This window comes from Oreochromis aureus, linkage group 12 (genome assembly GCF_013358895.1).
Source record: "Oreochromis aureus strain Israel breed Guangdong linkage group 12, ZZ_aureus, whole genome shotgun sequence".
Taxonomy (NCBI): Eukaryota; Metazoa; Chordata; class Actinopteri; order Cichliformes; family Cichlidae; genus Oreochromis; species Oreochromis aureus.
The window spans coordinates 231,360-245,546 of NC_052953.1; the positions used below are offsets into that span (position 1 = coordinate 231,360).

General features: G+C 40.9%; 1 protein-coding gene across 2 annotated transcripts in view; it reads right to left on the reverse strand.

Moving 5' to 3' along the window:
* LOC116316400 (disabled homolog 2-interacting protein-like) overlaps window positions 1-14,187 on the reverse strand; it is a 31,139-nt gene that overhangs the window by 14,713 nt on the left and 2,239 nt on the right. For both annotated transcript variants that reach the window (XM_039621106.1, XM_039621105.1), the window contains 2 exons: window positions 4,082-4,149; window positions 3,742-3,851 (listed from right to left, as the gene is read on the reverse strand). In XM_039621106.1, the coding sequence (XP_039477040.1) occupies window positions 3,742-3,851; window positions 4,082-4,149 (178 nt within the window). The remainder of the gene's footprint in view (window positions 1-3,741; window positions 3,852-4,081; window positions 4,150-14,187) is intronic.

A 14,187-nucleotide genomic window follows, 5' to 3' on the forward strand; every position in this document is an offset into this window, starting at 1 on the left:
ATGTTTACACACAATCCCCAAAGGCACTGTCACCTGCCTGACAGGTGAGGCCTGTTCCCTCATCATTCCAGGACCAATGAAGCTGATAACAGATCTGGAGTTGATATAACCCTTAACTGTAAGCACGACATGAAAGATGTCAGTGAAGGAGGCCATCACTAGGCTGATAATACAAGAATAAAATAATCAGAGAGCAGAAACAACAATGAGAGCAGTGAGCAGCTCAGAAGAGTGGATGATGACAGATTTATTAACATGGTTGGAAACATCTTCCCCAAATGGAGCCAGATCAGGAACACGGCAGGAGCATCACTGGGAAGCTGTAAACCAAGAGACGGAGAGTTTACAACACGGTGCAAACCTCTGGGTGCGCTCAGGAAGAACACGCTTTAACACATCTAACAAAGGCTTGATGCACACTCGGTCATCCAGGTAGGTACATCCCAAAGGTTGACTCTGTTCATCTGGACGTTTTCAGTGGGAGAAATGTTTCATCATCATCATCAGGTGACTCCTTCGGTCTCAGCTGACTAAACCTTATAAACAGTATATCTGCACAATGACTGAAGCTAGCATGCTGTCACTGCTCAGTGACAAAAACACTTATGAGTCCCTAAAACGAGACCCAGGAAGTGGTTACAGGAAGAGGGTGATAGACTGTCTGAAGTAGTTAGAACAAGACAAGGCTATTGACCGGAGCTCATACTACAGGCTGTACCAGGGGAATCTATACCAAGTCTGTATGGTTTACCAAAGATACATAAACAGGGTGCACCTTTGAGAGTGATTGTCTGTATGATCAACTCGGTCACCTATAACATCTCTAAGTTTCTGGCTTCGATCCTCAACCCGCTGGTAAGCAGCTCTGAACACCACATCCAGAACACTTTGGATGTTGTTGAGAAGGTGAGAGATGTCATTATGGAGGTAGATGAAACCATGGTCTGGTACGACGTTACATCTCTCTTCACTTGCATCCCAGTTACGGAAGCGTTGGAGGTAGTTCACAAGAGATTACAGGATGAGCCCAACCTCAGCAACAGGACCACTCTCAGCATCGACCAAGTGTGTTTGCTTTTGGAACTGTGTCTTAATTCCACCTATTCTGCACAAGGGTCAGTACTACAGGCAGAAACATGGGTGTGCCATGGGCTCCCCAGTTTCACCCATCGTGGCCAGTTTGTACATGGAAGAAGTGGAAAAGAGGGCTTTGCTATCCTACCCTGGAACACCACCAAGTCATTGGTTCAGATATGTGGATGACACCTGGGTGAAAATCAAATCTCAGGACGTACCACAATTCACAGATCACATTAACTCAGTGGACCGACACATCAAATTCAGCAGGGAGGATATGAAAAGTGACAGGTTAGCCTTCTTAATGAGGGATATCTAAAAGCTGACGTGTACCGTAAACCTACACATACGGATCAGTTTTTAAGGTTTGACTCTCATCATCCACTGGAGCACAAACTGGGTGTCATCAGGACGCTACAACACAGAGCGAACACCATCCCCACTGACACAGCAGCCAGGGAAGCAGAAGAACAGCACATCAAGAAGGCCCTGAGTAAATGTGGTTATCCCAGCTGGACTTTTGTCAAAGCTGGGAACGCGCCTAAAGAAAGCTCCAGCCGATCCAGGAGAGAAGGACAACCGCTGCCCAAGCGAAAACCTGTAGTGATCCCATATGTGTCAGGAGTATCGGAACAGTTGAGACGCATTTTCTCTAAACTCCGTGTCTCTGTGGCTTTTAAACCTCAAAACACGCTGCGCCAAAAACTGGTCCACCCCAAGGATCGGGTCCCCCGACACAAACAGAGTAACATAGTGTACGCTGTTAAGTGCCAGGAGGATTGGCAAGATTTATACATCAGGGAAACCAAACGACCTCTGGTTAAATGGATGGCACAACACAGGAGAGCAACCTCGTCAGGCCAGGACTCTGCAGTCTATTTACACCTACAGGCCAGTGACATCTAAAAATGTGTTTGTGCAGATGAAGCTGAGAGAAAGTTGTATGATGGAGAGAAAAGATGATGGTCTAAAGCATCCATTTGTCTAACATGGTGGCGGCAGCATCATGGCGTGGGCATGTCCGACTGCAGGGAAGCCGCTCTTTGGTGGTTACTGATGACAGCGCTGTGCTCTGTGGGTACAGAGCCAAAGCAAACTGCAAAACAACCCAACAAATTAGATATTCTTAAAGTCAGTTAGCTGATCTCAGGTCAGTTGACCAGATTTTCAGGGTTTAAATACAAACTACAGCGACCTGCAGAGCATCTCAAGGAGGAACCAGCATGTGGTCCATGGGTACCTGATACAGTCACTGGCAGCAGAGGATTTTCATCCAAGTATTAAATGCAATCCTCATATATAAAACCTAGAATAGAGGACTGTGTCTGATTGCTGAGTTAGTTAGTAATCGCCTTTCACCTCTGTCAGTGCGCCCCAGGGTGGCTGTGGCTACAATGTAGCTTGTCATCACCAGTGTGTGAATGTGTGTGTGAATGGGTGGATGACTGGGTGTGTAAAGTGCTTTGGGGTCCTTAGGGACTAGTAAAGCGCTATACAAATACAGGCCATTTACCATAAGGTTGGATTGTTAAAACTTTCATGAACTGCAGCAGCATCATGAATTTTAGGTAGGTTCCTTTGAGCCGTGAAATTAGGGACAGTTACAGATTTGGGGGCTCGTCCAGGATACAAGCCTCATCATGCTGCACATCGAGTTTTGGGGATTTGGTACTCTGTGTCCTTACTGGCACTCCCCAAGAGGAAATTTCAAAGCATACAGGATTTCACTTGGGAGCAAACTGTAGTTTATTACTGCAATAAAACAGCTCAGATTAAATCTTGACGACCTCAGAGACCTGAGCGCCGCCATAATGAAGCTTGCTGTAAACAAACTGAGCCTCACACAGCCGCACCATGCTGAATACTCAGGTGGTCATAAACTGACAGTGTCATGGAACGGCTGTGTGCAGGCAGGAAAAGGACCCAAAATGCAGACTCAACTGAGGCGAAACTTAAACTCAAAATGGCAGCTTTTATTGCTGGACAGAAAACTCAACAAAATCTAAACTGGGAAGAATCTAACAAAACATACACATGAAGATGCAGGCAGGAAACACACAGCATGAGGGAGATCACGACACTGACACAGAGAAACACAGGGCTTAAATACACTGGGAAATAATGAGGGGAATGAGACACAGAAGGGGAGCACAGGGGGGAGAAATCAGACATAATGAGAGCCAAGGGAAGCGAAACACAATACATTCACGTAGTACACAGAACTTCAAAGTAAAACAGGAAATGTAACACAGAGAAGGGGACTTGACTCGGGGATACAGCTGACAGGGGAGACAAAGCAACAAAGAAACACAGAGAGCAACATAAAGGAGGCACAGAGGGCAGCTACTAAATACTCAGAAAACTAAACAGAATACAAGAAACCCAAACTAAGACACTAGAATCTATAGAATAAACTGGGGCAACAAAGAACTTAGAACATACATCATAATACAAAAACACTGAGACACAAGAAACTCAACACTGGGTCAGGAGACCAGGATCCTGACAGAAAGAGATCTGTTGTCTTCACTTTTATAGCACGCTGTAAATTATAGCAGGTTTACTCACAACACAGAGGATCAGTCACATGACATTAAACTGACAGGCTGTACTTGTACAACAAAGTAATTGACCCCAGTGGAATTCTGGGTAACTGACTGTTACCTAGTGTCAGCTGCATTGATCTGCCCGGTCTTTAAGCTGCTGTGACGAGACAGTTTGGGCTGAGATCGAGTCCGACGCAGAGACTGCTTCAACCTGCGAGACAGAAAACCCTGAAGAAGAAATCGGGTGAAGCCGTATTAGCTGCTGTGATCAATGAGCGATGTTAAATTCACAGATATTCGAATGGAGTTTGGTGTGGAGATAAATTCCACCAGCAGGTGGGGTCAATCAGCTAATCTACAGCTGACAGCAGCTCAACTCCTGTTGCCATGGAAACAACAGGCTGATCTGAGCAGGCGAGAGTGTGTGTCTGTGTGTGTGTGAGGGAGAGAGAGCTCACCGTCACTCTGGCAGTGGGTGTGTCGGTAGCGGAGGCACTGGGCATGCTCTGTCTGCGCACCCCCATCGCTGAAACAGACAAAATGCATCATGGGAGCATTTGTAGTTTTTATCATCGATCAGCTGCCACGTTCTGCTGTTGCCATGGTAACCACCAGCAGTGAAGGAGAATTGTTGCTTTTTTTAAATAAAATTGTTTGATTAAATTAAGTTTGATCAAACCTTTCATGTCATTTTAGTTGAGCTTTAGTTAATTTATATTGTTTTTACAATTAAAATAACTATTTTGTTGTTGTGCAACATCTCTAAAATTAGAAATATCCTGTCTCAGAGTGATGCTGAAAAACTAGTTCATGCATTTATTACTTCCAGGCTGGACTACTGTAATTCACTATTATCAGGATGTCCTAAAAACTCGCTGAAAAGCCTTCAGCTGATCCAAAATGCTGCAGCAAGAGTCCTGACAGGGACTAGAAAGAGAGAGCAGATTTCTCCTGTTTTGGCTTCCCTTCATTGGCTTCCTGTTAAATCCAGAATTGAATTCAAAATCCTGCTCCTCACATACAAGGTCTTAAATAATCAGGCCCCATCTTATCTTAATGACCTTGTAGTACCATATCTGCCGGAGGTTTCTTCCTGTTAAAAGGGAGTTTTTCTTTCCCACTGTCGCCAAAGTGCTTGCTCATAGGGGGTCATATGATTGTTGGGTTTTTCTCTGTATTTATTATTGTGCGATCTACTGTACAATATAAAGCACCTTGAGGCGACTGTTATTGTAATTTAGCGCTGTGTAAATAAAATTGAATTGAACTGATTTTTAAATTTCATAATGTGCTTTGATTCAGTTTTGTTTAGTTAAATATTTAATTTTATTTTCCTGTTTGTATCCATTTGTGTCCCAACTCGACTGAACCTTTATGTGTTTATATTTAAATTATAAAACAGAAATGATTCAAACAAAGAAACCAATAAATAAAAAGTATTTTTCTTGTTTGATTTCTTTATTTGTGGACAGCTGCATGTTCTGTGTAGTTATTTTAAATTCAGTCCAAATAAACATGAAACAAATTAAAAACTTCTACATAAATCTGTTTTAATATATTTGAATGTGAGTTTGTTTTTTTCAGCAGAGAGTAAAATCCTCCAATCACAGAGCACGAATTCTTTGTCCTGTTGATCAAAGTTACTGATGAGAGTTATTGATTAACTGTTTGATGGTCTGGGTTTTATTGAATCTGATCAGTTTTTCTGATGAAAGCCAATTCAAAATAATTACTTGTGTAATTAAATCTGTACGAGAAAATTAATTTATGAATTCATTCCTTAATTCTTTTATTTGTTTAGACATAAGCAACATTTTTAGTTCATAGTTTTGTGTAAAAATAAAAATAGTATTTATAAATCAGTGATTCCATCGTGATGGAAATTTCTTCATGTGTTGATCACATGTTTTACTAATATCACTTTTGTTTCATTTAGTTATAAACATGTAGGATAGCACCATAAATGTGGTTTTTCACCGTGAGTGGGACAAGGGGGGTGGGGGGTGGATAGATGGTGGGGGCCCTCCTGCTGATCTCGGGGAGAAGTCAGGTGACATAGTCGTAATTCTCTTTGTGGGAATGTTTTTGTCACTGTGTTCGTATATAAGTAGCTGCATGTGGTCACATGTGTAGCAAAGATACAGCTCAGTAAACATGAAGAACAAAAACTGAGTTTAGTACTTTTCTCTGGATCCTGTATGCGAATAATGATTCATAAATGTTTTTTTAAATTAAATTATTAAATAAAGAGTAATTTAGTATTGTCTTAATGAATAAAATAATTAAAGATTGAATTTAACGTAAATGAATTTACTGATGCATATTTTCAATATTGAAGCACAAAATCATTTCAGTGGAACGACGAAAAGCCGAGAATGTTCTGTTCATTTTGTTTGGTATCAATAACGAAGAAAATTAGTGTTGAACTTTGGCCGAAAGTCTAACATGTGACATCCATGTGACCAACGCAGAGGGAACTTTTATTTTCAGGCTAATCTTAAAACCAACAAAAACACACTGGAGGTGATTCAGCTCGTTTTCTGGGTATCCACAGACTACGATCTCCACCTGGATTCAACGCATTTTATTTGTCACCAAAACAATAAAGTGACCTTTTGGTAAACTCACACTCTTCAAAGAACCTTTAGTTTGTAACATTAATCCAAAATTGTACTGAAAGAGTGAAAATGAGCTTCAGTGATTACACTCACTCATTCCTGATTGGATGTTGTTATTTAAAAAGTCCTCACAGTCAGAAATGACCACTGACACATCACAACGTAGCCTCAACTAGAACACGATCTTTGTTCTCAATTTGTCCGTGTTTAAGCTCAAAGTCAGAAGTGTCCACACCCACAGACAGTCATTCCACCGCCTATTAATCCTGTCATACAGAAACTGCACAGCAGGGGGCACTGTGAGCTCGTCCTCACTGACTAATAGAGAAGTTAGCAAAATGATTACTTGTTTTCATAAACTCAACTCAATAATGTAAAGCACCAGCAAGTAAAGCGTTTCATGAATTAATAATTAATGATGCAATAAACTACACAATAAATGATGGTCCCACTGCTCCTTTTCTATACAGTTACCTTTTCCTGGATTTGCTATCGTATTTACTATTAAATTTGCTATAGGATTAGCGATTGGATTAGCTTTTCCATCTAGCTTTTCTGTGGCTATTTTAGTCCTTGGAGAAAAACCAATCCAATTAAGCATGCAGTGCAACATAAGCAGCTGTCTGATAGGTTAGAGACAGATAGGCTAGCTATGTGTTGCTGTTTGCTCTGATCGACTTTTCCAAGGAGATGTTTTTAAAGTGTTTGTGCTGCTGCTTGGACATTAAGCCTTGCCTATCATTCTCTGAAAATGTACAGCGTGGACAAATGATGCATACGAAAGGAAACAGCAGTGAAATGGAGACCTGATCCTGTGACTAGATACAGGTGGACTTAGCCTGACCTGATATAACACGCTAGCATCCCTGCATGTAGCCCCATCCTTGTAGGCTCATGCTAGCTTATGAATGTATGTGTGTTATGAGCAGTGTTGGTCAAGTTACTTGAAAAAAGTAATCAGTAACTAATTACTGATTACTTCCCCAAAAAAGTAATCCTGTTACTTTACTGATTACTTATTTTCAAAAGTAATTAATTACTTAGTTACTTTTTAAAAACACGATTTACAACTTGAATAGGTGATCTATCATACAAAATGTAATCAAATGGAAAAGTCTCTTTTTAAAACTTGTTTTATTAGTTTTAATATTTTAACTTTATGCATCAAGCAAAAACTTAATTGTATGCAACATTCTCTGACTGGAAGAAATTTGTTTAACATTTAAACCTATTTTCTGCACATTCCAGCACATAAAATAAAATATTTTTTTGTGTTTACACTCACTCTTTCAAATAGATGCAAGTAAAACACAGCAGAAAATAAGTAAAATCAAAGACTCAGCGGTCCTGTTGCTCTATTTTCACCTATAAAGCAGGACTGGGGTAGGCGGAGGTTTACCCTGGTGCAGGTGTGCCGCAGCGGTCAGTGGAAGAATCCGCGAGCTTCTCTGTGAATTTCACATTACGTCGTAGCGCACTCGCTGCTTGCTCAGAAGTTTAGGGTTTTTTTCGCTGTAAAAAGAAGTTTTCTTCCCACGCACAATGGACACTAATGTTTTTGTCACTTTTTATGGAATCAAACTCAAAGTAAGGTCAGTACTTCCACGCTTTAAACGCTGCACGCTCATACTCTCTCCCGCACTCGATATATGATCCATTATTGATCTGCACACAGCTGTTGCCACGAACGTCGCACTCGCTTACGTCACTGTCATGAGACATTCTCGCAAAAAACTCACGGTTTTAGCAATGCAGTAACGCAGCGTTCCTACGGGAAAGTAACGGTAATCTAATTACCGTTTTTGCAATAGTAATCCCTTACTTTATTTGTTACTTGAAAAAGTAATCGGATTACAGTAACGCATTACAAGTAACGCGTTACTGCCCATCTCTGATTATGAGTGTAGTTAGTGGTTAGTTAGCATATATTTAGTGTATAGTGTTACATGGTTAAAGGTTAGTTAGCGTGTAGTTAGTGTGTAGTGTTGTGTAGTTAGTGATTAGTTAGCGTGTAGTTAGTGTGTAGTGTTGTGTAGTTAGTGATTAGTTAGCGTGTAGTTAGTGTGTAGTGTTGTGTAGTTAGTGGTTAGTTAGCGTGTATTTAGTGTATCGTATTGTGTAGTTAGGGATTAGTTAGTGTGTAGTTAAAGGTTAGCGTGTAGTTAGTTTGTAGTGTTGTGTAGTTAGTGGTTAGTTAGCGTGTAGTTAGTGTGTAGTGTTGTGTAGTTAGGGATTAGTTAGTGTTGTCTTGGTGTTCGCTCGCTTTGTGGTAGAGTATCACTTCCTGTTCCTGCTCAAACACAGTGGTGTTTCTGAGTAGCTTTTCTGCTTAGCAATTTAATTTAAATCTTTTGATACATCCCTTTTTCATAGTATAATCTTAACGTGCTTCATCTGAATCACCCTTTCTGTGTACTCACTACCTAATTTATAGCCAAAGTATTCACTCACTGTCTCTTTACTGTTTCGCTAGCTTAGCTTAGCTCGTAGCCGACTCGTTAGCACCATGGCTACTTCACCTGTCCCTCCTGCACTTTCCTGCTCATTGTGTCAGATGTTTAGTTACTCCTCGGCCTCCTTTAGCAGTAATGATACCTGTAATAAATGTAGCATATTTGCAGCTCTGGAGGCCAGGATTACTGAATTGGAGACTCGGGCCGCACCCTTCATTCACCCGTAGCTAGCCAGGCCCCTGTAGCTGGTGCAGCCGAAGATAGCGTAGGCCCCGCTAGCTGTTCCCGGCAGACCCCAAGCAGCTGGGGAAAGAGGGCGGCTGGGTGACGGTGAGGAGGAAGCATAGTCTTAAACTGAAGCCCCAGGTACACCACCAACCTGTTCATGTGTTCAACTGCGTTTTTCCCCACTCGGCGACACACCGCCGGGGTCAAACTCTGGTAATTGGTGATTCTGTTCTCAGACATGTGAAGCTAGAGACACCGGCAACCATAGTCAATTGTCTTCCAGGGGCCAGAGCAGGCGACATTGAAGGAAATTTAAAACTGCTGGCTAAGGGTAAACGTAAATACAGTAAGATCATAATTCACGTCGGCAGTAATGACACCCGGTTACGCCAATCGGAGGTCACTAAAATCAATATTGAATCGGTGTGTAACTTTGCCAAAACAATGTCGGACTCTGTAGTTTTCTCTGGTCCCCTCCCAATCAGACCAGGAGTGACATGTTTAGCCGCATGTTCTCCTTAAATTGCTGGCTGTCTGAGTGGTGTCCCAGAAACGATGTGGGCTTCATAGATAATTGGCAAACCTTCTGGAGGAAACCTGGTCTTGTTAGGAGAGACGGCATCCATCCCACTTTGGATGGAGCAGCTCTCATTTCTAGAAATATGGACAAATTTATTAAACCCCCAAAATATGACTATCCAGAGTTGGGACCAGGAAGCAGAGTTGCAGTCTTACACGCCTCTCTGCAGCTTCTCTCCTCCTGCTACCCCCCAAAACCCATCTCCATTGAGACTGTGTCAGCTCCCAAAAGACAAAAACAAACCAAAAACCAGCAATAAACAACTTAAACATAAAAATCACAAAGAAAGAACAATACAGTATCCACATCTGAACCAAAAAGTAAAACAGTGAAATGTGGATTATTAAATATTAGGTCTCTCTCCTCCAAGTCTCTGCTAGTACATGACTTAATAATTGATCAACAAATCGATTTACTCTGCCTTACAGAAACCTGGTTGCAGCCGGATGAGTATGTTAGTTTAAATGAATCAACACCCCGAGTCATTCTAACTACCAGAAATCTCAAGCACAGGCCGAGGGGGCGGTGTGGCAGCAATTTTTCACACCAGCCTATTAATCAACCAAAGACCAAGACAGACTTTTAATTCATTTGAAAGCCTGATGCTTAACCTTGTCCACCCCAGCTGTAAAACTCAGAAACCAGTCTTACTTGTTATCATCTATCGTCCACCTGGGCCTTACACAGAGTTTCTCTCTGATTTCTCAGACTTTTATCTGATTTAGTGCTCAGCTCAGATAAAATAATTATTGTGGGTGATTTTAATATCCATGTAGATGCTAAAAATGACAGCCTCAACATCGCATTTAATCTGTTATTAGACTCAATTGGCTTCTCTCAAAATGTAAAAGAACCCACCCACCACTTTAATCACACTCTAGATCTTGTTTTAACATATGGCATAGAAACTGAACATTTAACAGTGTTTCCTGAAAACCCTCTGCTGTCTGATCATTTCCTGATAACATTTACATTTACAATAATTGATTACACAGCAGTGGAGAGTAGACTTTATCAAAGTAGATGTCTTTCTGAAAGTGCTGTAACTAAGTTTAAGAATATAATCCACCCACTGTTATCATCTTCAATGCCCTGTACCAACATAGAGCAGAGCAGCTATCTGAACGCTACTCCAACAGAGGTCGATTATCTTGTTAATAATTTTACCTCCTCACTACGCATGCGACTCTGGATACTGTAGCTCCTGTGAAAACTAAGGCCTCAAATCCAAAGTCCCTGACTCCGTGGTATAATTCTCAAACACGTAGCCTAAAGCAGATAACTCGTAAGCTGGAGAGGAAATGGCGTGTCACAAATTTAGAGGATCATCATTTAGCCTGGAGAAATAGTTTGCTGCTTTATAAGAAAGCCCTCCCAAAGCCAGAACATCTTACTATTCGTCACTGATTGAAGAAAATAAGAACAACCCCAGGTTTTTCTCTTCAGCACTGTAGCCAGGCTGACAAAAAGTCAGAGCTCTACTGAGCCAACCATCCCTTTAACGTTAACTAGTAATGACTTCATGAACTTCTTCACAAATAAAATTTTTATCATTAGAGAAAAAATTACCAATAATCATCCCACAGATGTAATATTATCTACAGCTACTCTTAGTACCATCAATGTTAAGTTAGACTCTTTTCTCCAATTGATCTTTCTGAGTTAACTTCAATAATTAATTCCTCCAAACCATCAACGTGTCTTTTAGACCCCATTCCTACAAAACTGCTCAAAGAAGTCCTGCCATTAATTAATGCTTCAATCTTAAATATGATCAACCTATCTCTAATAATCGGCTATGTACCACAGGCCTTCAAGGTGGCAGTAGTTAAACCTTTACTTAAAAAGCCATCTCTAGACCCAGCTGCCTTAGCTAATTATAGGCCAATCTCCAACCTTCCTTTCATATCAAAAATCCTTGAAAGAGTAGTTGTCAAACAGCTAACTGATCATCTGCAGAGGAATGGCTTATTTGAAGCGTTTCAGTCAGGTTTCAGAGCTCAGCACAGCACAGAAACAGCTTTAGTGAAGGTTACAAATGATCTTCTTATGGCCTCTGACAGTGGACTCATCTCTGTGCTTGTCCTGCTAGACCTCAGTGCTGCGTTTGATACTGTTGACCATAATATCCTATTAGAGCGATTAGAACATGCTGTAGGTATTACAGGTACTGCACTGCAGTGGTTTGTATCATATCTATCTAACAGACTCCAATTTGTTCATGTAAATGGAGAGTCCTCTTCAGACACTAAGGTCAATTATGGTGTTCCACAGGGTTCAGTGCTAGGACCAATTCTATTTACATTATACATGCTTCCCTAGGCAACATCATTAGAAGACATAGCATAAATTTTCACTGCTATGCAGATGACACGCAGCTCTATCTATCCATGAAGCCAGGTAACACACACCAATTAGTTAAACTGCAGGAATGTCTTAAAGACATAAAGACCTGGATGGCCGCTAACTTTCTGCTTCTTAATTCAGATAAAACTGAGGTTATTGTACTCGGCCCTGAAAATCTTAGAAATATGGTATCTAAGCAGATTCTTACTCTGGATGGCATTACCTTGGCCTCCAGTAACACTGTGAGAAACCTTGAGTCATTTTTGACCAGGACATGTCCTTCAACGCACATATTAAACAAATATGTAAGACTGCTTTCTTCCATTTGCGCAACATCTCTAAAATTAGAAATATCCTGTCTCAGAGTGATGCTGAAAAACTAGTTCATGCATTTATTACTTCCAGGCTGGACTACTGTAATTCACTATTATCAGGATGTCCTAAAACTCGCTGAAAAGCCTTCAGTTAATCCAAAATGCTGCAGCAAGAGTACTGACAGGGACTAGAAAGAGAGAGCAGATTTCTCCTGTTTTAGCTTCCCTTCATTGGCTTCCTGTTAAATCCAGAATTGAATTCAAAATCCTGCTCCTCACATACAAGGTCTTAAATAATCAGGCCCCATCTTATCTTAATGACCTTGTAGTACCATATCACCCTATTAGAGCACTTCGCTCTTGCACTGCAGGCCTACTTGTTGTTCCTAGAGTATTTAAAAGTAGAATGGGAGGCAGAGCCTTCAGTTTTCAGGCCTCTCTTCTGTGGAACCAACTTCCAGTTTGGATTCGGGAGACAGACACTATCTCTACTTTCAAGATTAGGCTTAAAACTTTCCTTTTGCTAAAGCATATAGTTAGGGCTGGACCAGGTGACCCTGAATCCTCCCTTAGTTATGCTGCAATAGACGTAGGCTGCCGGGGATTCCCATGATGCATTGTGTTTTCCTTTCCAGTCACCTTTCTCACTCACTATGTGCTAATAGACCTCTCTGCATCGAATCATATCTGTTATTAATCTCTGTCTCTCTTCCACAGCATGTCTTTCATCCTGTTTTCCTTCTTTCACCCCAACCGGTCGCAGCAGATGGCCGCCTCCCTGAGCCTGGTTCTGCCGGAGGTTTCTTCCTGTTAAAGGGAGTTTTCCTTCCCACTGTCGCCAAAGTGCTTGCTCATAGGGGTCATATGATTGTTGGGTTTTCTCTGTATTTATTATTGTGCTATCTACTGTACAATATAAAGCGCCTTGAGGCGACTTTTGTTGTGATTTGGCGCTATATAAATAAAATTGAATTGAATTGAATTGAATAGTTAAAGGTTAGCGTGTAGTTAGTGTGTAGTGTTGTGTAGTTAGTGGTTAGTTAGCGTGTAGTTAGTGCGTAGTGTTGTGTAGTTAGTGATTAGTTAGCGTGTAGTTAAAGGTTAGCATGTAGTTAGTGCGTAGTGTAGTCATTGTTCTGTCTTGTGTGTCAGTGAGGGCACTGCTGAATGTCACTGTTGCTGTTAAGAAGACTCCAGTTTGAATGTTTGTAATAAACAGATTGTGAAGCTTAAATTAAACTGTTTTTTCTAACCGATCTGCTTCATGCTGCGCAGCTTTCTGGATTTTATACTTACTGGGCTTCATGTCTGGGCTAAAGCCAAGAAAACCTGCAGACTGTATTTATAGGAAATATGTTTTGATTTTCATGCCACCCTAAGAGGAATTCTCTAGAGTCGCCCCTGGAACCAACACCAAGGTGTGGGAGCAACGGCTCTAACCTGGAGCCTTTCAAACAGATGCTCTCTGTAGACACAGTCGCATCACCCTGCACGTTTCACTGCACGACTAGTTTGTTTTTTTTCTACAAGAGCTTAAAGTGTCGCAGAAAGGCTGAATGCAGAAGCTAATCCCATAACTGGAAAAGCTTTGGGAAAGATTTAGGAAGAGAAGTGGAACTGGAAAGGAGGAGAGGAATCAGGATTTCAAATCACAATTTTAAAATGATTTTGGAAATCAGCTGTTTAAATGTGAAATCTGGAAATGTTTAGATTTTTTCTGTTGACAGCATTTATTTTTCTTTTCAATTTCTAATTTTTATTATTGGATTAATAGTTGGTTTACATATATATATATATATATATATATATACATGATCTCTTCCTATTACCCAATACATGACCACATAATGAAGCACGTTAGTATCCGATACACACATTTAAAATGATTTGTACTTTAATATTAATCGGTGACATCATCTATGACCGTGCTGATAAATTTTATTTAACCTGACGCATCTCAGTGACCTGACACGGATCATACTTTCACCTGTCTCTGTGACCTTTGACCTCCAGCCGGTAATATCC